Source organism: Orcinus orca, chromosome 2, assembly GCF_937001465.1.
Source record: "Orcinus orca chromosome 2, mOrcOrc1.1, whole genome shotgun sequence".
Taxonomy (NCBI): Eukaryota; Metazoa; Chordata; class Mammalia; order Artiodactyla; family Delphinidae; genus Orcinus; species Orcinus orca.
The window spans coordinates 13760153-13786193 of NC_064560.1; the positions used below are offsets into that span (position 1 = coordinate 13760153).

Sequence of the window (26041 nt, forward strand, 5' to 3'; positions counted from 1 at the left end):
TCCTTTTTTTTATTTTCCACTAGAGAGAAAATTGGATATCTGGCTATATTGATAGTCTTTAGAGAAGTGCATAAACACTTTGTGATTTACAGGCAACTTAATGAATCTTTCAAAATAGACATCTACAATGTGTTTGATTTTTCTTTCATGGCCAACTAAAATTATTAGTCCTCAGATGAGATGCAAACCCTATATACCTACTAAATAGCATTAATTAGGAACAAAAAAATATTTCTAACTTCAAATAGAAATTTTTAGACTCATAATTAATCAAAGGCTATCAGAGGTAACCAAAGAAATAGCAGTTATTATATTTTAAAGGTATGGTTGCCTTAGGTTTTATTCTACAAGGCTCTGTAATCCATGTTTGGAAGAAGGAGGCAGAGGGAAGGAAAACAACCAATAGCTTTGCCTTTCACCAACATGGTGAAACAGAATAATGCTTGTTAAAAATTTTTTTTTAATTATATACTATTCAAGTCTCCCATAAAAGTCACATTTTTCACTAGCCCAATTCTTAGAATACAGCACAGAAACTATCAAACATGAAGCACAAAAAGAATGAAAACTTTTTAAGGGGGGAGGGGTGCCAGTAAGCTGTGGGACAACATTAAGAAACCTAATGTACATGCTATTGCAGTACCCAAAAAAAAGCAGGGGGGAGGGACTTAAAAATAATAATAGCAGGGGGAAAAAAGAAAAAAAATAAAGAAATAACAGAAAAACTATGAAATTTGATGAAAACTATAAACCTACAGATCAACTAACCCCAAGTATAAGAAACATAAAGAAAATGCCATGAATGCACATCATAATCATATGGCTTCTCGCTAAAAACCAACAATAAACAGAAAATGATAAAAGCAGCTGGGGGGGCGGTTAAATATGCCTATGTGCTAAGAAATAAGGATGAAAACAGATTTCTCATGAAAAAGATGCTAGCTAGAAAAGAGAAGAGTAAAATCTTCAATGTACTAAAAGAAACAAACTATCATTAACCTAGAATTCTATACCGAGCTAAAATACCTTTCAAAAACACAGGCAAAATAATTGTTTTTCAGATAAAAAAGCTGAAAGAACTAATCACCAGCGGTTAACACTATAGTAAATGCTAAAGGTTGTCTTTCAGGCAGGAGGAAAACAACAAAGGAAATGTGGATGTACACAAAGTAATTAAGAGCACTAGAAACAGTAATTACATGGATAAATACAGAAGATTTTTTAATTATTTAAGTCTCTTTATAAGGTAACTGATGATCTAGAGCAAAAATAATAACAATGAATTGTGAGGTTTATAAAATATGTAAAAACTTTAAAACATGACAAAAATAGGCCCAAAGCCAAAAGGGTAGCAATGGAAGTACACAGTTGTAAGGTTCTTATATAATATGTGAAATGGTATAATATCACTTGAAGGCAGACTGTGACAAGCTAAAGATATATAAACCCTAAAGCAACTAATAAAAAAATACAATTATTACTAATCAGCCAAAATGCAATCATACAAAATATTCAATGAGAAAAAAAAGAAAATAGGAAGATGAGAAATAATGGGCAAATTAAAAAGGACTAACAAAGGATAGATTTAAATACAACCATATCAATAATCACATTATATGTAAATTACCTAAACATCCCCACTGAAAGACAGAGATTGTAACAGTGAAAAAAGAAACTCAAGACTTTACGTTGTCTACAAGACACCCATTTAAAACATAAATACAGAAAGATATTAAAAGTATGGGGAACACATATCAATCTAACACTAATCCAAAGAAAGCTGAATTCACAACATTAATATCAGACAAAGTACACTTCAGAACAAGAAATATTACCAGGATAAAGAGGTCTATTAAGAGGATATAAAAATCCTAAATGTTTCTGCAAATTATGAGACCTTCAAAATAAATGAAGCAAAAACTGAATAGAGAAAACAAAGAAACAGCAAAATGTATAGTTATAGTAAGAGAGGTTCATTCTTTTTCTCAATAACTGACTGAACAAATAGACCAAAAAAAATGAGGATATAAAGAAACTTAAACAATATAAGTCAACTTGACCTAACTGATATTTATAGAAAAACTTCGTACAATAAGAGCAGAATGAATACACATCCTTTTGAAAAGCACACAGAAAAACAAAATAATCCATGTTCTGTGTCATTAAGAAAATCTCAAAAAAATTTAAAATAAATTATAACACAAAGACATTAAATGAGAAATCAACAAGAAGATACGTGAAAAACCCCTAAATATTTCAAAAGTAAATAAAATGCTTCTAAGTAACCTATGGTCAAAGAAGAAATCAAAAAGAAACCTTAAGGTATTTGTTCAACTAAGTAAAAATGAAAATACAACATATAATTTGCAAGTGGAGCTTAGAACAAAGTTTTTAGCATTAAATGTCCATATTAGCACTTTCTGGTCAGCATGTAATAAGGAACTTTGAAGTCTTCATTCCATCCTAACAAGTAAAAAGCCTAACAAACTGAAAAGTCAATAACTCTTCTTAGATCCATCAGAGAAGTGAGGTCACAGAGCAAACCACTGCCACCAAAATTAGAGAGACAGACAGACAGATACAGAGAATCAGAGCGTACCCAAACAGAAATCTCTATGGCAACCAGTATCAGGGTAGGAAAACCTCAAGTATAATTGACAAATTGTTGAAGGCTCAGTGTGGACAAGTCTGAGAGATTAAAAACTCCAGGAGGGGCTTCCCTGTTGGTGCAAAGGTTAAGAATCTGCCTGCCAATGCAAGGGACATGGGTTCGAGCCCTGATCAGGGAAGATCCCCCATGCTGCGGAGCAACTAAGCCTGTGCGCCACAACTACTGAGCCCGAGCTCTAGAGCCTGGGAGTCACAACTACTGAGCCTGTGTGCCACAACTACTGAAGCCCGCGCGCCTAGAGCCCATGCTCCACAACAAGAGAAGCCACTGCAATGAGACACTCACGCACCGCAACGAAGAGTAGCCCTCGCTGACCGCAACTAGAGAAAACATGTGCACAGCAACAGACCCAACACAGCCAAAAATAAATAAATAAAATATATAAATTTATTTTTTAAAAAAGATAAAGGTAAGGCAGAGATAGGTCTCATTAAAAAAAAAAAAAAAAACCCAAAAAAAAGAACTCCTCACACTTTTCAAGTTTTACCTCCAGGAGCTCTACCAAGTCTTGACAGTGAATACCAGAAGAAAAATATACACTCATGCTTCCAGCAGGGGAGGCAGAAAGGAACTATTCTAATATGCCAAGGTATTCTGTTCTTCTTAATAAGGCCTGTTATCAGGAGAATATATTTTACCAGAGCATAACCTGCTGAGGTTGTATCAGAGCCTCAAGTATGTGAAGGAAGGGAAATACCCAACTACAACCCCCAACAGTATCCTGTCCCAGCAAAGCTGGGTAGGGGGTGAGAATCACTTGTGAGGTTTACAGTCCAGGGGCACAGGCTCACCAAAAGACTGAGAACTAACCATAGGACTATAGAATGCTTCCTGTCCCTCTTACCATCACATTATTAAAGGCCTATTTACCACACTTCCTTTTATCCAGTAAATTATATACATCTTTTAACAAAAAACTACAAGGTGCACTAAGAGGCAAATAGACCGTGTGAAGAGAACGAACAAACATCAGAACCAAAGACAGAGATGGCACGACTGTGGGAATTACCAACCCAGAAATTTTTTAAACTATGATTAGTATGCTAAGGGTTTTAATGTAAAAAATAGACAGCATGCAACAACAGATGGATATTGTAAGCAGAAAGAAATTCTAAAAAAAAATTTAAAAGGACTCTTTGAGATAAAAAAACCCATAACAAAAATGAAGAATTCCTTTGATGCGCTCATTAGTAGACTGGGCATGGCTATGGAAAGCATCTCAGAGAGTGAGGATATGAAAATAGAAACTTCCAAAAATAGAAAGCAAAGAGAAAAAGAAACTATGAAACAGAGAACAATATCCAAGAACCACAGGACAACTACAAAAGGTGTAACATAGGTGTAATGGGAATACCAGAAGGAAAACAAAGGAACTGAGGCAATATCTGAAGCAATAATGACTAAGAATTTAACCAAATTAATGTCAGAAACCAAATGACAGATCTAGGAAGCTCTGAGAATACCAAGCAAGATAAATGCCAAAAAGCAAGCAAGCAAACAAAAACAACACCTAGGCATATCATATTCAAAATGCAGAAAATCAAAGATAAAAGAAAAAACACTCAAAGAAGCCAGAAGGGGGGAAAGCCTTAACTACAAAGGAGCAAAGATAAGAATTACATCTGACTTCTCTTCAGAAACAATGCAAACTACGGAGTGATGTGAAATATTTAAAGTGTTGAGAGAAAAAAAACAACCTAGAATTCTGCACACTGCAAAATTATCCTGTAAGAGTGAAAGACAAAGACTTTCTCAGACAAACAAAAATTGAAGGAATTTGTTGCCAGTAGGACTGCCTTGCAAGAAATGTGAAAAGTTCTTTGGAGAGAAGGAAAATGAAACAGGTCAGAAACGTGGATTTACATAAAAAATACCATTAGAGAATGAATCAGTGACGGTAAAATTAAACTTTGATTTTTTTAATTCTTAATTGACCTTAACAGCTTGCTCAATGATGTATTTGATTATATAGTTTTATGCATTCATATGCTTATGTATGTTCATGTATAAGTGAAATGAATGACAGCATTGACAGAAAAGATGGGAGGGAGAAATTAGGAATATTTTGTTATTATAAGGTACTTGTGCTACCATGAAGCAGTATAGTGTTACTGAAAGACGCCTTAGATATGCCGTAAAGATATATTGCGAGCATGAGGGCAACCATGAAGGAAAACAAGTATAACTGATATATTAAGAAATGAAAAGAAAATGGAATCGTATAAAATGCTCAGTTAAAACCACAAAAGTTAGAAAACATGTGGAAGACAAAAACAGGAACAAAGACCAAGAACAAATAAAAAACAGTAACAAGTTTTGTAGATACTAACCTAACTGTATCAACAATCATCCTAAACACAAATGGTCTAAATATGCTAATTAAAAAACAGAAATTGTCAGAGTGGATCAAAAAGCAAGACTCAGGTACAGTAAATATAGAGACACATCATGATTTAAAAAAAAATCAATGGATGGAAAAAGGTATAACATGCTATCACTAATCTAAACAAGGCAAGAATAGCTGTATTTCAGACAGAGTAGACTTCACAGCAAGGAAAGTTAACAGGGATAAACAGTGACATTATATAACAACAAAGGAATGAAGACTACAAGATGACACAACAATCCTTCATGTGTATATGCCTAAAAACAAAACATTAAATACATGAGGCAGGGACTTCCCTGGTGGCACAGTAGTTCAGAAATGAAAGATGGAACATTAACTACAGATCTCATGGACATTAAGGGATAATCAAGGAATTTTACACACAAAAAGAAACAGACAATCTGAACAGACCTATATCTATTAAAGAAATTTAATTAATAATTAAGCATCCCACCAAAACACACAAAGCACCAGGACCAGACGGGTTCACTGTTAAATTCTACAAAATTCTTAAGGAAAAAAATTATACCAGTTCTCTACAACCTCTTCCAGAAAACAGAAGCAGAAGAAATAATTCCTAACTCTCTCTATGAGGACAGCAATACTATATCAAAACAGATAAAGACATTATAAGAAAGAAAACACAGAATAATATCACTCATGAAATAGATGCAAAAATTCTCTACAAAGTATTGGCAAATCAAACCCAAAAATGTATAAAAAGAATTATAGAGACTTGCAAGATGGCGGAGGAGTAAGATGTGGAGATCACCTTCCTCCCGACAAATACATCAGAAATACGTCTACACGTGGAACAACTACAGAACACCTACTGAACGCTGGCAGAAGACCTCAGACCTCCCAAAAGGCAAGAAACGCCCCATGTACCAGGGTAGGGAAAAGAAAACAACGAAAAACAGAGACAAAAGAATAGGGGTGGGATCTGCACCACTGGGACAGAGCTGTGAAGGAGGAAAAGTTTCCACACACTAGGAAGGCCCTTCACTGGTGGTGACAGGGGCTGCTGGGGTCGAAGCTTCAGAGCCAAAGACGAGAACACAGCAACAGGGGTGCAGAGGGCAAAGTGGAGAGGCTGCCACACAGAGGATTGGTGCAGACCGGAACTCACCAGCCCGAGAGGCTTGTCTGCTTACCCGCCGGGGCGGGCGGGGCTGGGAGTTGAGGCTTGGGCTTCGGTCGGTCGAGCGCTGGGAGCGGGAGGACTGGGGTTGGCAGCGTGAACACAGCCTGCAGGGGATTAGTGCACCACGGCTAGACGGGAGGGAGTCCGGGGAAAAGTCTGGATCTGCCTAAGAGGCAAGAGACCATTGTTTCGGGGTGCGCAAGGAGAGGGGATTCAGAGCACCGCCTAAACAAGCTCCAGGGATGGGCGCAAGCCACCGCTATCAGCACGGACACCAGAGATGGGCGTGAGATGCTAAGGCTGCTGGTGCAGGCACCAAGAAGCCTGTGTGCAAGCACATGTCACTATCCACACCTCCCCTCCTGGAGCCTGTGCAGCCCGCCACTGCCAGGGTCCCGTGATCCAGGGACAACTTCCCCGGGAGAATGCACGGCGCGCCTCAGGCTAGTGCAACGTCACGCTGGCCTCTGCCGCCTCAGGCTCTCCCCGCATCCGCACCCCTCCCTCCCCCAAGCCTGAGTGAGCCAGAGCCCCCTAATCAGCTGCTCCATTAACCCTGTCCTGTCTGGATGGGGAACAGATGCCCTCAGGCGACCTACACGCAGAGGCGGGGCCAAGTCCAAAGCTGAACCCTGGGAGCTACGAAGAAGAGAAAGGGAAATTTCTCCCACCAGCCTCAGGAGCAGCTGAATAAATCTCCACAATCAACTTAAGGTACCTGCATCTGTGGAATACCTGAATAGACAAAGAATCATCCCAAATGGAGGCGGTGGACTTTGGGAGCAACTGTAGACTTGGACTTTGCTTTCTGCATCTAATTCCTTTATGATTTTATGTTTATCTTAGTTTAATATTTAGAGTTTAATATTCAGACTTTCTTATCACTGGTAGATTTGTTTACTGACTTGGTTGCTCTCTTCCTTTTTTTTTATATACAGATATATATTTTTTTCATTTTTCACTTTTAGTGAGAGTGTATGTGTATGCTTCTTTGTGTGATTCTGTCTGTATAGCTTTGCTTTTACCATTTGTCCTAGGGTTCTGTCTGTTTTTCTTTTTTTTTTAAGTATACTTTTTAGTGCTTGTTATCATTGGTGGATTTGTTTATTGGTTTGGTTGCTCTCTTCTTTCTTTTTTTAATTTTTTTTATTTTTAATAATTTTTTTATTTTAATAACTTTATTATTTTTTTCTTTCTTTTTTTTTCCTCCCTTTTCTTCTGAGCGTGTGGCTGAAAGGGTCTTCATGATCTGGACAGGTGTCAGGCCGATGCCTCTGAGGTGGGAGAGCCAAGTTCAGGACATTGCTCCATCAAAGACCTCCCGGCTCCACATAATATCAAACAGTGAAAGCTCTCCCAGAGACCTCCATCTCAACGCTAAGACCCAGCTCCACTCAGCGACCAGCAAGCTACAGTGCTAGACACCATATGCCAAACAACTAGCAAGACAGGAACATAGCCCCACCCATTAGCAGAGAGGCTGCCTAAAATCATAATAAGGTCACAGACAACCCAAAACACACCACCTGATGCGGTCCCGCCAACCACAAAGACAAGATCCAGCCACATCCACCATAACACAGGCACCAGTCCCCTCCATGAGGAAGCCTACATAACCCACTGAACCAACCTTACACACTGGGGGCAGACACCAAAAACAACGGGAATTACGAACCTGCAGCCTGTGAAAAGGAGACCCAAAAGAGAAACACACAGAAGATGAAGGAGCAAGGTAAAACCCACCAGACCAAACAAATGAAGAGGAAATAGGCAGTCTACCTGAAAAAGAATTAAGAGTAATGAAAGTAAAGATCATCCAATCTTGGAAATAGAATGGAGAAAATACAAGAAAACTTTAACAAGGACCCAGAAGAACAAAAGAGCAAAAAACAATGATGAACAACACCATAAATGAAATTAAAAATTCTCTAGAAGGAATCAACAGCGGAATAACTGAGGTAGAAGAACGGATACGTGACCTGGAAGATAAAATAGTGGAAATAACTACCACAGAGCCGAACAAAGAAAAAATAATGAACAGAATTGAGGGCAGTCTGAGACACCTCTGGGACAACATTAAACACACCAACATTCTAATTACAGGGGTCCCAGAAGAAGAGAAAAAGAAAGAGACTGAGAAAATATTTGAAGAGATTATAGTTGAAAATTTCCCTAATATGGGAAAGCTAACAGTCAATCAAGTCCAGGTAGCACAGAGACTCCTATACAGGATAAATCCAAGGAAAAACATTCCAAGACACATATTAATCAAAGTATCAAAAATAACTACAAAGAAAAAACATTAAAAGCAGTAAGGGAAAAAAATAACATACAAGGGAATCCCCATAAGGTTAACAGCTGATCTTTCAGCAGAAACTCTGCAAGCCAGAAGGGAGTGGCGGACATATTTAAAGTGATGAAAGGGAAAAATCTACAACCAAGATTACTCTACCCAGCAAAGATCTCGTTCAGATGTGACGGAGAAATTAAAACCTTTACAGACAAGCAAAAGCTAAGAGAATTCAGCACCACAAAACCAGCTTTACAACAAATGCAAAAGGAACTTCTCTAGACAGAAAACACAAGAGAAGGAAAAGACCTACAAAAACAAACCCAAAACAATTAAGAAAATGGTCATAGGAACATACATACCCATAACTACCTTAAATGTAAATGGATTAAATGCTCCAACAAAAAGACACAGACTGGCTGAATGGATACAAAAACAAGACCTGTACATATGCTGTCTACATGAGACCCACTTCAGACCTAGGGACACGTACAGACTGAAAGTGAGGGGGTGGAAAAAGATATTCTGTGCAAATGGAAATCAAAAGAAAGCTGGAGTAGCGATTCTCGTATCAGGCTAAATAGACTAAAATAAAGACTACTACAAGCGAAAAAGAAGGACACTACATAATGATCAAGGGATCAATCCAAGAAGAAAACGTAACAATTGTAAATATTTATGCACCCAACATAGGAGCACCTCAATACATAAGGCAAATGCTAACAGCCATAAAAGGGGAAATTGACAGTAACAGGATAAAAAGAGGGGAATTTAACACCCCACTTTCACCAATGGACAGATAATCCAAAATGAAAATAAACAAACACAAGCTTTAAATGATACGTTACACAGGATGGACTTAATTGATATTTATAGGACACTCCATCTAAAAACAACAGAATACACTTTCTTCTCAAGAGCTCATGGAACATTCTGCAGGCTAGATCATATCTTGGATCACAAATCAACCCTTGGTAAATTTAAGAAAATTGAAATCGTATCAAATATCTATTCCGACCACAACGCTATGAGACTAGATATCAATTACAGAAAAAAAATCTGTAAAAAATAAAAACACATGGAGGCTAAACAATATACTACTAAATAACCAGGAGATCACTGAAGAAATCAAAGAGGAAATCAAAAAATACCTAGAAACAAATGACAATGAAAACACAACGACCCAAAACCTATGGGATGTGGCAAAAGCAGTTCTAAGAGGGAAGTTTATAGCAATAAAATCCTACCTCAGGAAACAAGAAACATCTCAAATAAACAACCTAACCTTACACCTAAAGCAATTAAAGAAAGAAGAACAAAAAAAAAACCCCAAAGTTAGCAGAAGGAAAGAAATCATAAAGATCAGATCAGAAATAAATGAAAAGGAAGTGAAGGAAATGGTAGCAAAGATCAATAAAACTAAAAGCTGGTTCTTCGAGAAGATAAACAAAATTGATAAACCATTAGCCAGACTCATCAAGAAAAGAAGGGAGAAGACTCAAATCAACAGAATTAGAAATGAAAAAGGAGAAGTAACAACTGACACTGCAGAAATACAAAGGATCATGAGAGATTACTACAAAAGCTCTAGGCCAATAAAATGGACAACCTGGAAGAAATGGACAAATTCTTAGAAATACACAACCTGCCAAGACTGAATCAGGAAGAAGTAGAAAATATGAACAGACCTATCACAAGCACTGAAATTGAAACTGTGATTAAAAATTCTCCAACAAAAAGCCCAGGACCAGATGGCTTCACAGGTGAATTCTTTCAAACATTTAGAGAAGAGCTAACACCTATCCTTCTCAAACTCTTCCAAAATATAGCAGAGGGAGGAACACTCCCAAACTCATTCTACGAGGCCACCATCACCCTGATACCAAAATCAGACAAGGATGTCACAAAGAAAGAAAACTACAGGCCAATATCACTGATGAACATAGATGCAAAAATCCTCCACAAAATACTAGCAAACAGATCCAACAGCACATTAAAAGGATCATACACCATGATCAAGTGGGGTTTATTCCAGGAATGCAAGGATTCTTCAATATACGCAGATCAATCAATGTGATACACCACATTAACAAATTGAAGGAGAAAAACCATATGGTCATCTCAATAGATGCAGAGAAAGCTTTCGACAAAATTCAACACCCATTTATGATAAAAACCCTGCAGAAAGTAGGCATAGAGGGAACTTTCCTCAACACAATAAAGGCCACATATGACAAACCCACAGCCAATATCATCCTCAATGGTGAAAAACTGAAAGCATTTCCACTAAGATCAGGAACAAGACAAGGTTGCCCACTCTCACCACTCTTATTCAACATAGTTTTGGAAGTTTTAGCCACAGCAATCAGAGAAGAAAAGGAAATAAAAGGAATCCAAATCGGAAAAGAAGAAGTAAAACTGTCACTGTTTGCAGAAGACATGATACTATACATAGAGAATCCTAAGGATGCTACCAGAAAACTACTAGAGCTAATCAATGAATTTGGTAAAGTAGTGGGATACAAAATTAATGCACAGAAATCTCTGGCATTCCTATACACTAAGGATGAAAAAATCTGAAAGTGAAATCAAGAAAACACTCCCGTTTACCATTTCAACAAAGAGAATAAAATATCTAGGAATAAACCTACCTAAGGAGACAAAAGACCTGTATGCAGAAAATTATAAGACACTGATGAAAGAAATTAAAGATGATACAAATAGGTGGAGAGATGTACCATGTTCTTGGATTGGAAGAATCAACATTGTGAAAATGACTCTACTACCCAAAGCAATCTACAGATTCAATGCAATCCCTATCAAACTACCAATGGCATTTTTCACAGAACTAGGACAAAAAATTTCACAATTTGTATGCAAACACAAAACACCCCGAATAGCCAAAGCAATCTTGAGAACAAAAAACGGAGCTGGAGGAATCAGGCTTCCTGACTTCGGACTATACTACAAAGCTACAGTAATCAAGACAGTATGGTACTGGCACAAAAACAGAGAGATAGATCAATGGAACAGGATAGAAAGCCCAGAGATAAACCCACCACATACGGTCACCTTATCTTTGATAAAGGAGGCAGAAATGTACAGTGGAGAAAGGACAGCCTCTTCAATAAGTGGTGCTGAGAAAACTGGACAGGTACATGTAAAAGTATGAGATTAGGTCACTCCCTAATACCATACACAAAAATAAGCTTAAAATGGATTAAAGACCTAAATGTAAGGCCAGACACTATCAAACTCTTAGAGGAAAACATAGGCAGAACACTCTATGACATAAATCACAGCAAGATCCTTTTTGACCCACCTCCTAGAGAAATGGGAGGGAAGGAGATGCAAGAGGTAAGAGATATGGGAACATATGTATATGTATAACTGATTCACTTTGTTATAAAGCAGAAACTAACACAACATTGTAAAGCAATTATACCCCAATAAAGATGTTTAAAAAAAAAAAAACTGAACCCTAATGCCAACTGTGGATTTTAAGCCTTAATGATGTGTCAGTGGAAGTTCACAGATTGTAACAAATGTATCACTCTGGTGTGGGATGCTGACAGTGGGGGAAGGTGTCAGGAGTTATATAGGAAATCTCTTTACTTTCCAATTTTTCTCTGAATCTAAAACCACTCTAAAAAATAAAGTTTTTTTTAAGCTGCCTATTTTAGAGAAAAGAAAGGTCTTGAATAAATTCATATTACACCTTAATAAATTAGAAAATGAAGAGGAAAAGAAACCCAAAGCAAGCAGTTAAAAGGAAAACATAAAATTAGAACAGAAATCACTAAAATATAAAACATAATAACAACAGAGAAAAATCACTGGAACCCAAAGGTAATAATTTAAGATCATAAAAATTCATAGCCAGCCTGGTTACAAAAAAGAGAAAAGACTGTCAAAGCTCACTCAAGAAGAAATAGATAACCTGAATATAGCCCTGTATCTATTTTCTTTTAATGAAATTACAGTTGAAAACGTTCCCCTACAGAAAACTCTAGGCCCAGATGGCCTTAAAAGAGAATACTAGCAGGAGTTCCCTGGTGGTCCAGTGGTCAGGACTCTGCACTCTTACTGCCAAGGACCCAGGTTCAGTCCCTGTCAGGGAACTAAGATCCTACAAGCTGTGCAGTGCAGCAAAAAGAAAAAAAAAAAAAAAGTGAATAATATTAAACATTAAGAAATATTACCAAATTTACATAAACTCTTCCAGAAAACAAGAGTGAATACCTGCAATGCATTCTATAAGGCCAGCATTCCTTTTAACACCAAAACCAAAGACATTGGGGCTTCCCTGGTGGCGCAGTGGTTGAGAGTCTGCATGCCAATGCAGGGGATGTGGGTTCGTGCCCCGGTCCGGGAAGATCCCACATGCCACGGAGCGGCTGGGCCCGTGAGCCACGGCCGCTGTGCCTGCACGTCCGGAGCCTGTGCTCCGCAATGGGAGAGGCCACAACAGTGAGAGGCCCGCGTACCGCAAAAAAAAAAAAAAACCAAAGACATTGTAAGAAAACATGGGTCAATATCCCTCATGGGCTTTCCTGGTGGCGCAGAGGTTGAGAGTCCGCCTGCCGATGCGGGGGACGCAGGTTCGTGCCCCGGTCCGGGAGGATCCCACAATGCCACGGAGCGGCTGGGCCCGTGGGCCGTGGCCGCTGGGCATGCGCGTCCAGAGCCTGTGCTCCGCGACGGGAGAGGCCACAGCAGTGAGAGGCCCAGGTACCGCAAAAACAAAAACAAAAACAAACAAACAAATATATATATATATCCCTCATGAATACAGAGGCAAAAATTCCTGTAAAATTTCTAAAAGTAGAATCAAACAGTATATAAAAATGGTAATACATCAAGACCAAGTAGGATTTCCCCAGGAATGCAAGGTTTTTCAACACTGGAAAATCAACCCTCGGAAAATCAACGTACTTCATCATATTAACAGATTAAAAAGGAAAAAAAATCAATCAATATATCTATTAAAAATATATAAACAGTCTCTTCAGCAAGGGGTGCTGGGAAACCCTCATGTCAATTAATGAAATCAGAACACTCTGACACCATATACAAAAATAAACTCAAAATGGCTTTAAGATCTAAATGTAAGACATAACACTATAAAACTCCCAGAAAACATAGGCAAAACATTCTGTGATATAAATCATAACAATATTTTCTTAGATCAGTCTCCCAAGGCAAAAGAAATAAAAGCAAAAATAAACAAATGGGGCCTAATCAAACTTAAAAGCTTTTGCACAGTGAAGGAAACCATCAACAAAACCAAAAACAACCTACAGACTGGGAGAAAATGTTTGCAAATGATGCAACCAACAAGGGCTTAATTTCCAAAATATACAAACAGTTCATACAACTCAATGTCAGAAAAACAACAATATAATCAAAAAATGGGCAGAAGACCTAAACAGACATTTCTCCAAAGAAGACATACAGACGGCCCAAAGGCACATGAAAAGATGCTCCACACTGCTAATTATTAGAGAAATGCAAATCAAAACCACAACAAAGTATCACCTCACACCAGTCAGAATGGCTATCAAAGAGTCTACAAATAATAAATGCTGGAGAGGGCGTGGAGAAAAGGGAACCCTCCTACACTGTCAGTGGGAATGTAACTTGGTGCAACCACTACCGAAAACAGTACGGAGATTCCTTAAAAAACTAAAAATAGAGCTACCATATGATCCAGCAATCCCACTTCGGGGCATATATCTGGAGAAAAACTTGGTTCGAAAGTATACATGCACGCCAATGTTCACTGCAGCACTGTTTACAATAGCCAAGACATGGAAACAACCTAAATGTGCACTGGCAGATGAATGGATAAAGAAGATGTTGGGTACACACACACACACACACACACACACACACACACACACACACACACACACACACACACACACGTTCACAGGTTAGAAGACTCAATGTTATTGAGGGATCAATTATCCCCCAAAACAATTTGAAGATTCATTACAGTTCAAGTCAAAATACCAGTAGTTTTATTTCTATAAATTGACAATTCTAAAATTCATATAAAAATGCAGAGAACCTAGAACAGATCAAACAACTGAAAGAGAACAAAGTTGGAAGTGGACCCTATCTGACCTCAAGAGTCATTATAAAGCCACAGTAATCAAGATTGTGTGGTATGGAACAGAACAGAGTCCAGAAATAGACCAATACATATATGGTCAACTGTTTTTATACAAATGGGAGTAAAGGTAATTCAGTGGAGAAAGGGCAGTCTGTTCCACAAATGGCTCAGGAAAAACTGAATATCAGTATTCAAATAAGTGGATTTTGATGTGTAACTCACATCATATGCAAAAATTAACTCAAAAAGGATCATCGACCTAAATGTAAAACATAAAAATATAAAACTTCTAAAAGAAAACATATAACATATCTGATAAAGGATTTGCATCGGAACATATAATGTCTCACAAAACTCAGTAATAAGAAAACAAACAAACCAATAAAAAGGAAAAAATAAATAAATGGCAACTATTCACATGAAAAGATGTTTAACATAATTTAGGTCATTAAGGAAATGCAAATCAAAACCACAATGAGAAACTGATACGTACCTAACTAGAATGGCTAAAATTAAAACAACTGATTATACCAAGTGTTGCAGAGAACATAGAGGAACAAGAACTCTCGTACACTGATGGTAGAATTGTTAAATGGTATAACCACTTTGGAAGATAGTCTGACACTATCTTAAATAATTAAGGACATACCTACCATGTGACCCAGCTATTCTGCTCCTTGGTATTTATGCAAGAAAAATTAAAGTGCATGCCCATACAAATATTGTACAATGTTCCTAGCAGCTTTATTTTTAATAGCCCAAAACTGGAAACAACCTGAATGTCCATCAATTGTTAAATGGATTAACAAATTATGGTAAGCCCATACAACAGAATACTAGTCAGGAATAAAAGGGAATGAACTCTTCATACACACAATATGGATGAGTCTCAAAATAATTATGCTGAGTGAAAGAAGTCAGATAAAGAAGTGTACATACTATATGTTTCCATTTTTAAAATTCTAGAAAATTCAAACTAATTTACAGTGACAGAAAACACAATAGTTGCCAGGGCAAGGGTAGTCGTGTGAAGGCAAGAAGGGCATTACACTAAATCACAAGGAAACTTTTGCTAATCATTTAGCAAATCAATTCACAAGTTTATGGAATTTTCCACTTCAAATATGTGCAATTTATTGTATGTCAATTTTACCTCAAGAAAGCTAACAGAAGGTCCAATGTATTTGATACAATAAAATTTTGAATACTTTTATTATCATAAGATTATTGTGTATGTGTGTGTATTTCCTTAAAAATTAAGTCTCCAAAAAAATTTGTTTAAGCATGATTAGCATTCAAGGGTGTTGTGTTGCTGAATAACACAAGAAAAGAACAGAGATTGACATATACTAAAAACATAGTGGATAAATCTACACCTGGATTTCTTAATAAGTTAAAACTTCTACAGATTTCTTTAAAAGTTAATCTTTAAAGAAGCATATTAGAAGTTTTTAAACATTAAGAAATCAATTAACCTACTTTACAGAAAAATGTTTGTTCTACTATCAAAAAATCTTAGAAAAACAGTATAAACTGTAACAGTTTTATTTAAAAGTTATACTTACTGAAAGGCCAAGAGATACAAGAAAACAGAACTTAACTATGGCTTTCCCTCATTCAAATATTTTTTTCAGAAAAATAACACGGACACCAAACAAATCGGCACAAGGTAAAGAGCTAAGACTTTCTTCTCTTATCCTTCCTTGACAATACACCCTTCTACTAACACTATGGAAAGAAGGAAACAGATTTGAAGTGCTCAGAAAGACCAAACTGAGGAAATCAGGGGAAGCGACCATGCTGTCCTACAAACACAAGGTGAGCCTCCTTTTCTGCTTTCTCAACTTGATGTATTATATTAAAGGATTCCCTTAATTCAAGTCTCTGCAGAATCTAATCCCATCTGTTCCATCTAATCCCCTTATACCTAAAAACCTAAACCTCCCAATGACAGAAACAACAAGCTATGTTTTCCAGGAAGGACACTTATATATACAATCTTAATGATTAATATGAAAATCCTACTCTGTTCCTAGTGACTTTTATATATCTATGTATCACCAGTAGTACACTACCATGGTTATCAAGGATTTATGTGAAAATATTATATTGATAAATTAACGTTGCAGTATTTAAAGGATTACAGTGACATCACACTGACATGACATCGAGGCATTTACCTGCTGCTAATTCCTAGCCTGAAAAATGTTTAGAGTCAAAAAAGGGTTAAAAATTATACATAAAGTACAATTAAAAATTCTAAGACCAGCAGAGTCGATTCTAAGTTAATAAAGAAATAAACAAAATGGAATTTTGCCTTAAGGTGTAAGAAATGACAAATGCAAGGTTCAAAAATGTACAATCAAAACTGGCTATAGGGCTTCCCTGGTGGCGCAGTGGTTGAGAGTCCGCCTGCCGATGCAGGGGACGCGGGTTCGTGCCCCAGTCTGGGAAGATCCCACATGCCACGGAGCGGCTGGGCCCGTGAGCCATGGCCGCTGAGCCTGCGCATCCGGAGCCTGTGCTCTGCAACGGGAGAGGCCACAACAGTGAGAGGCCCGCGTACCGCAAAAAACAAACAAACAAACAAACAACAAACAAAAAACTGGCTATATAGTACAGGTATTTAAAAACTGCAATAGTAAATTAAACTTCCCAGTGACTCAATTTAAATATGCTCTACAATTTTATTATTTATTTTTTTTTTTGCGGTACGCGGGCCTCTCACTGTTGTGGCCTCCCCGGTTGCAGAGCACAGGCTCCGGACTCACAGGCTCAGCGGCCATGGCTCACGGGCCCAGTGGCTCCACGGCATGTGGGATCTTCCCGGACCGGGGCACGAACCCGCGTCCCCTGCATCGGCAGGCGGACTCTCAACCTCTGTGCCACCAGGGAAGCCCAAATGTGCTCTACAAATTTGAACCATGGGATCTAAAAGGAGCCTTGAAGATCAAAATAAAACTCAGCCTTACATTCCTTGATATAGTCCTATGTTTCCATCAATAGAAGGTAATAAAAAGTGTGGTGCACCAACAGTAAAGGAACACTCTCCTCCTAAAAGGAATCTATGGCTCAAATCCTCTACCATCCATCCACCAGGTCAAGAAGGAGCCCACACTACCTGCCCCTTTCAAATACTCAAGGCCTGGGCTTCCCTGGCGGCGCAGTGGTTAAGAATCCGCCTGCCAATGCAGGGGACAAGGGTTCGATCCCTGGTCCGGGAAGATTCCACATGCCGCGGAGCAACTAAGCCCGTGAGCCACAACTACTGAGCCCATGGGCTGCAACTACTGAAGCCCATGTGCCTAGAGCCCGTGCCCCGCAACAAGAGAAGCCACCACAATGAGAAGCCCGCACACCGCAACGAAGACTGAACACAGCCATACATACATACATACATACATACATACATACATACTCAAGGCCTCACCAGATTATTTTCCTTCAATCTCCAAGGGTTAATCTGATTACGACTTTACCAAAAGACAGACTCCAGGTCAATCCTCACCTGCCTCTTTGCCACTCACTAACAGAAAGCCCAGAATCCAGTTTAATCCTCTCCTCCGTCTTTCCCACTCAGCCATGAACATTTTGTCCACACACCCCCGCTGCTCCCTCTTCAACAGCTGAAACCCTTCCACTGTTCTCTCTGGAACTCAGAATGATCAAGAAAAGCTGCTATATTAAACTCAAACTTGGGACTGCCATGGTGGTCCAGTGGTTAAGACTCCACACTCCCAATGCTGGGGGCCCAGGTTTGATCCCTGGTCAGAGAACTAGATTCCCACATGCCACAACTAAGACATGGCACAGCCAAATAAATAAATAAATATTAAAAAATAAATAAGCTCAACCTTTTCTCAGAATATTCCCTGCAGATTCTTGCTCTAAGAAAATCAGGGATCACCCTGAACACCCTGTTTACCTCACAGCTACTTCAAGTAATGGATACTCTACTCCAGCTACTCTACTCTGGTTTCACTGGCTATGCAGGTGGGCTGGGTTCTCTTGCTCTTCCATGCGGATTCTAAACCCCTCTCTCTCTCTAAAGCCCTCCAGGTATAAAACCTCAAAACATCAGACCTTATCACTCACTAGGTCTCACTGTTACAGTTATTATCAATCTCTTAGAGCAGAATTTGGAAAAGTATAAGCTTAGTTGTATCTTGGGTCTTATTTGAGGCACACAGGATCTTTGCTGCCGAGTGCGGAATCTTCATTGCAGTGTGTGGGATCTTTAGTTGCAGCATGCAGGATACAGTTCCCTGACCAGGAATCAAAGCCAGGGCCCCTGCATTGGCAGCATGGAGTCTTAACCACTGGACCAACAGGGAAATCCCAGGCTTTTTTTGTTGCTGTTGAATTGTATGAGCTGTCGTATATTTTGGAAATTAAGCCCTTGTTGGTCGCATCATTTGCAAATATTTTCTCCAAGTCCGTAGGTTGTCTTTTTGTTTTGTTTATGGTCTCCTTTGCTGTGCAAAAGCTTATAAGTTTATTTAGGTCCCATTTGTTTATTTTTGCTTTTATTTTTATCGCCTGGGGAGACTGACCTAAAAAAACACTGCTACGATTTATTTCAGAGAATGTTTTGCCTGTGTCCTCTTCTAGGAGTTTTATGGTGTCCTGTCTTATATTTAAGTCTTTAAGCATTTTGAGTTTACTTTTGTGTATGGTGTAAGGGTGTGTTCTAACTTCACTGACTGACATACAGCTGTCCAACTTTCCCAACACACTTGCTGAAGGGACTGTCTTTTACCATTGTATATTCTTGCGTCCTTTGTCGAAGGCTGCCCATAGATAGGTGTGTGGGTTTATTTCTGGGCTCTTTATTCTGTTCCACTGACCTGTCTGTTTTTGTATCAATACCATACTGTTTTGATTACTGTAGCTTTGTAGTATTGTCTGAAGTCTGGGAGAGTCATAACTCCTGCCTTGTCCTTTTTCCTCAGGATTGTTTTGGCAATTCTGGGTCTTTTATAAAGTTTCCATATAAATTTTCTGATTATTTGTTCTACTTCTGTGAAAAATGTCATGGGTAATTTGATAGGGATCACATTAAATCTATAGATAGCTTTGGGTAGTACGGCCATTTTAACAATATTAATTCTTCCAATCCAAGAGCAGGGGATATCTTTCCATTACTTTGAATCATCTTCAGTTTCCTTTATTAAGGTTTTGTAGTTCTCAGCATATAAGTCTTTTACCTCCTTGGTAAGGTTCACTCCTAAGTTTCTTTTTTTTCTTTTGAAGCAATTTTAAAAGGGATTGTTTGCTTGCATTCCTGTTCTGTTATTTCACTGTTACTGTAAAGGAATGCAACCGATTCCTGTATGTTAATCTTGTATACTGTTACCTTGCTAAATTCGTTCATCAGTTTTTGTGTGGAGTCTTCAGGGTTTTCTACATATAGCATCATATCATTTGTGTATATGACAACTTTACCTCTTCCCTACCAGTTTGAATACCTTTATTTCTTTTTCTTGTCTCGTTGTGGCTAAAACTTCCAATATTATGCTGAAGAGAAGTGGTGAGAGTGGGCATCCTTGTCTTGTTTTGGGCAGGAATGCTTTCAGCTTTTCAACACTGAGTATTACATTCGCTGTGGCTCTGTTGTAAATAGCTTTTATTATGTTAAGATATGTTCCCTCTAGAACCACTTTTGCAAGATACTCATCGCTAATTATTAGAGAAATGCAACTCAAAACTACAATGAGGTACCACTTCACACCAGTCAGAGGGGCCACCATTAAAAAGTCTACAAACAACAAATGCTGGAGAGGGTGTGGAGAAAAGGGAACACTCTTATACTGTTGGTGGGAATGTAAATTGGTGCAGCCACTATGGAAAACAGTATGGAGGTTCCTCAAAAACTAGAGTTGCCATATGATCCAGCAATCCCACTCCTGGGCATATACCCAGACAAAACTATAATTCGAAAAGCTACATGCACCGTTATGTTTATAGCAGCACTATTTACAATAGCCAAGACATGGAAGCAACCTAAATGTCCATCAACAGACAAATGGATAAAAAAACGTGGTATATACTGGGTTGGCCAAAAAGTTTGTTCCGGTTTTTCCGTAAGATTTTACAGGAAAACCCCAACGAACTTTTTGGACAACCCTAAACACAAACACACACACACACACAGGAATATTGCCCAGCCATTAAAAAGAATGAAATAATGCCATTTGCAGCAGCATGGATGGACCTAGAGATTATCATACTAAGCGAAAAAAGTCAGAAAGAGAAAGACAAATATCAGATGATGTCACTTATATGTGGAATCTAAAATACGACACAAATGAACATATCTATGAAACAGAAAGAGACTCACAGACATAGAGAACAGACTTGTGGTTGCCATGGGGCAGGGATGTGGAGGAGGAAAGAATTGGAAGTTTGGAGATTAGTAGATACAACCCATTATATATAGGATGGATAAATAACAAGGTCCTACTGTACAGCACAAGGAACTATATTCAGTATCCTGTGATAAGCCATAATGGAAAAGAATATGAAAAAAAATATGTATATATGTACGGCTGTGTCACTCTGCTATACAGAAAAAATTAACACAACACTGTAAATCAACTATACTTCAATTTTAAAAAATTTTAAAAAGAACAAATACCATACCCAAAAGTGAATTCCTCTTCTTCCCCTAAACCTACCACACCCACAGTCTTTCACATCTTTGTCAACAGCAGTTCCATTCCTTCTAGTTATGTGGGCTAACATCTTTGGAATCATCTTTGGATCCTCTTTCTCTTACACTTTTTATCTATAAGAAAGTTACGTGGGTTCTACTTTTGAATGTATTCATAACCTGATCACCTTTCACCACCCCCCAGTGTCACCACCATCCCTTTCTGGATTATTGCAATAACCTCCTAATGGCCTCCCTCCTTTCATTCTTGACTCTCTACAGTCCATTTACAACAAAGCAGCCACAATTTCTTACAAAACTTAAGTAACACCATGTTACATCTCAGATCAGAACTCTTTAACGGAGGGGTCCCCAATCCCCGGGCTGGTACCAGTCCGTGGCCTGTTAGGAACCGGGCTGCACAGCAGGAGGTGAGTGGCAGGCGAGCAAGCGATGTTTCATCTATATTTACAGCCGCTCTCCACTGCTCACGTTACTGCCTGAGCTCCGCCTCCTGTGATCAGCAGCGGCATTAGATTCTCATAGGAGCGCAAACCCTACGGTGAACTGCACACGCGAGGGATCTAGCTTGCGTGCTCCTTATGAGAATCTAATGCCTGATGATCTGAGGGGGAGATGAGGTGGTGATGCTAGCACTGGGGAGCGGGCTGCAAATACAGATTATCATTATCAGAGAGGTTTGACTGCAGAGACCATAATAAATCAATTGCTTGCAGACTCCTATCAAAACCCTATCAGTTAGTGGCAAGTGAAAACTAGCTCAGGGCTCGCACTGATTCTGCATTATGGTGAGTTGTATAATTACTTCACTATATATTACAATGTAATAATAACAGTAATAAAGTGCACAATAAACTTAATGCGCTTCAATCATGCTGAAACCATCACCCCACCACCCCCCATCTGTGGAAAAATTATCTTCCACAAGACCAGTCCCTGGGGCTTCCCTGGTGGCGCAGTGGTTGAGAATCTGCCTGCCAATGCAGGGGACACGGGTTTGTGCCCTGGTCTGGGAAGATCCCACATGCCGCGGAGCAACCAGGCCCGTGAGCCACAACTACTGAGCCTGCGCATCTGGAGCCTGTGCTCCGCAACAAGAGAGGCCGCGACAGTGAGAGGCCCGCACACCACGATGAAGAGTGGCCCCCACTTGCCGCAACTAGAGAAAGCCCTCCCACAGAAATGAAGACCCTACACAGCCAAAAATTAAAATATAAATAAATAACTTAATTTAAAAAAAAAAAACAGTCCCTGGTGCCAAAAAGGTTGGGGACCGCTGCTCTAATGGCTATCTTTACACTCAGACTAAAAACTACGTCCTTCCACTGGCTTATACAGCCTTATGTGATTGGTCTCTCATCCTGGCCTCTTCTACTGCACCCCTCCCACCTCCCTTTCTTACTCTGTCCCAGCTGCCCAGCACCATCCCCACTTGTTTTCCTGTTACCCACATGATTATAATCTTAATAATATTTAACATTTACTAAGTAATACTTACTATGAACTAGACATTGTTGTAACTGCTTCATATGCATTACCTCATTCAATTCCAACAATTATCTCCCCCACTTTAACGAATGATGAAATTGAGTTACAAAGAGGTTAATTAACCTAAGAGCTTGGTCTGTAAGTGATGAAGCCAAAATTCAAAAGCACAGGTGGACAAAGCCCACTGCACAGCCCAAAGTTTACATCTCAATGATGCCCCCCACTTGTTATCCTCACTTAACATTCTTCAGAAATCAGCATAGAATAAACAGAAGATAGAATAAAGGACTAAGAATAGAAAACCTAAAGCACTTGATGTAGGGTTAGAGAGGTGGAAATGCTTAGAAGGAACCAGGACACTTCCTCAAGTATTTTCAAAATTCAGCACATAACTAGTTAAACGGTAAAAGTCAGCACATAACTAGTTATTATGTAGAACAAAATATGACACTTAAAACTTACTTTTTCTGTAGTAACAGTCAAGGAAGGAACCAATGCAGGTGATGGTTCTGGTTGCTTCTTGTGTTTTTGTTTGTGTTTGTCCTTTTCTTTATATTTCTAAAAGTGAATAGAAGTAAAATCCAATTTAAATTTAAATCATAACCCACATATACATAATAAAGATGAGATTTCTATATAATTGTGTTTAAGTAATTTACAATGTTAACAAATATTTGTCAAAAATAACAATCACTTCTAACCATGATCATATTATTTTATATATAAACAATACTAGTAATATACTTATGGCATTACTAGATATATTACTATATATTAAAATATATAGTAATACTAGTATAACTTATTTTAAGGTGACTTCAGTTCCCTTATCCTTGACCAACGTAGAACAATATATAAACAACTAAAGTCTACAATTATTTGCTACTTTTATATCTGACAAACTTTTTCTTCTGTTAAAAACACCAAATACTGCTGCGTACATTTCATAAATAGCACTTTAAAATTTACATAGCACTCTGACATGCACTATCACATCATAATGATGTCGGATTCTCCAACACCATGCATTAAATTCTATGGCCCACAAACTACAAAACAGAGCATAGAAACTCAGGCAAAAAATTCTTTCTGAGGTTTACTCCAAAAATAGATGAATTAGTTATCTCTGCTAAAACTGATGAATTGAAATATAACAAAGGAATTCAATTAATAAGAAATTAATTACATATTAGGAGCCCAACCTTATTTAACACCAAAAACTTTTAACGAAATCACTCTCAGATGTTTGAATCAGTAGGTAAGAGTCAGTATTGGGTGTGAAGTTTACTACTATTTAGTTAATTCAACTTATTTGCAATAGTTCATAAATTTAAACATTCGGAGAACTTAACCTATTCAAGGCATGAAAGAGTAATATCACTGGCTCTGCCCTAAAAGAGAATACACACCAGCAAAACAAAAAGCATAAAAATTAAGGATAGATGTTTTACTGTAATACCCAAGAGTACTGCCACTCTTTGCTTTTAACTCCTGATTTAATAAGTACATTAGATACCTCTTGACTGCAATGTTAATACTTTAGTAAAAGAAAATGTAAAATAACACAATAATAGTTTTTATTCAGATTTTTTTAGGAAACTTTCTTACTATGAAGATATTTTAACTGTGACAGATCATAAGGACTCATGCCTCCAATTCTTTGTAATAGGATGTCATGTACAAGTTCTGGAGCCAAGAAGAGCCTTGAGAAGTCTTCTACGTCTTTCACCTTTGCCCCCTTAGATCCCAGTCATCATGTAAAGAGTCTGAATAAGAACAAGATAAACAATCTCTACAATCTTGGAAAGCACACGAGAGTAAAAAGTAAAGTATGCATGTGTAAATCTATGAAAATGTGAATGTATGGAACTCATCATGAAATAACACAGAACTTTGGTCCTTTGTAATACGCCAAGAAATACATCCTGAGATGAGGATTTCAAATGCTCAGTGGAAGAGGCTATCAATAGATTATATTCATAATATTGGCCGGTAAGATATGAATCAACACAGTCTAATGACTTTCACACTAAAAAGATAGGCTGATTTTAATAGAACAATAGAACAAAAGGAAATTCCAGGAAAATATTCAATTAATATAAATATTTAGCATATGACAAAGATGGGATTCCAAATCAGCAAGGAAAGACTGAAATTATTTAGTAATGGTACTACAATAACTGGTTAATAATTTAGGGGAAAGTATCATACAAAGTAAGACAAAATCCAAATGGATTACTTTAAATAGTTAAATAAAAATTAAAATAATCTAAGAGGTTTAAGAAAATATTTTTTAAAACTTTAAAGAAAGACTTTTTCTAAGAGTAAAAAACTCACTAAAAAATCAGAAATGGATACCGTATGCTAACTCACATATAAGGAATCTAAAAAAATGGTACTGATGAACCTAGTGGTGGAGCAGAAATAAAGACACAGACATAGAGAACAGACTTGAGGACGCAGCGGGGGAAGGGGAAGCTGGTGAAGTGCGAGAGTAGCGTTGACATATATACACTACCAAATGTAAAATAGCTAGCTAGTGGGAAGCTGCTGCATAGCACAGGGAGATCAGCTCAGCGCTTTGTGACCACCTAGAGGGGTGGGATACAGAGGGTGGGAGGGAGGCTCAAGAGGGAGGGGATATGGGGATATATGCATACATACAGCTGATTCACTTTGTTGTACAGCAGAAACTAACACAACATTGTAAAGCAACTATACTCCAATAAGATTAAAAACAAAATCAGAAATGGAAAAGGCAGTTTTAGCTATTCAAATTCAAAATACTTCTACATCAATTTAAAAACCATTAAAAAGCTAAAAACAAACTGAGAAGTGAGTTAATATGTTCCGTATTTCAGTGCTGTTTAAATTTTTTATAAATCAGTAAGAAAAAATATATATGCCATAAAACAATGTACAAAGGGCAATTTATAAAAGAAACTGAGTCACTAAACAACAATAACAAAGAATGTGCAACCCAACTACTAGAGAACTTAATGGTAATATTTTTCTATTACCTAGTGATCAAAATTGTTGGGTTTTTGTTTATAATAAGACCCAATGTTGCCCAAGTTACAGTGAAATGAGTACCTGCATACATTACTTGAGAGAATGTAAAAATGCAAAGGACCATTTTAAAGGTAAGAGTTAGAAACCATGAATACTTTATCTGATCTAGTAATTTCACCTCTAGGAAGTGAACAAAGGATTAAATACAGTTTATTATGCTACTATTTGCAATGATAAAAAACCTGAAAACAATCTGAAT

The 26041-nt window shown here is 37.9% G+C and overlaps 1 protein-coding gene across 15 annotated transcripts in view; it reads right to left on the minus strand.

Moving 5' to 3' along the window:
* The window catches only part of MLLT10 (MLLT10 histone lysine methyltransferase DOT1L cofactor), a 250590-nt gene that overhangs the window by 88389 nt on the left and 136160 nt on the right, over positions 1-26041 (minus strand). For all 15 annotated transcript variants that reach the window (XR_004477508.2, XR_004477507.2, XM_033407836.2 and 12 more), the window contains one exon: positions 23233-23328. Coding sequence is in view for 13 of the 15 variants with exons in the window: in XM_033407836.2 (XP_033263727.1) it covers positions 23233-23328 (96 nt within the window). In the remaining 2 variants the exon portion in view is untranslated. The remainder of the gene's footprint in view (positions 1-23232; positions 23329-26041) is intronic.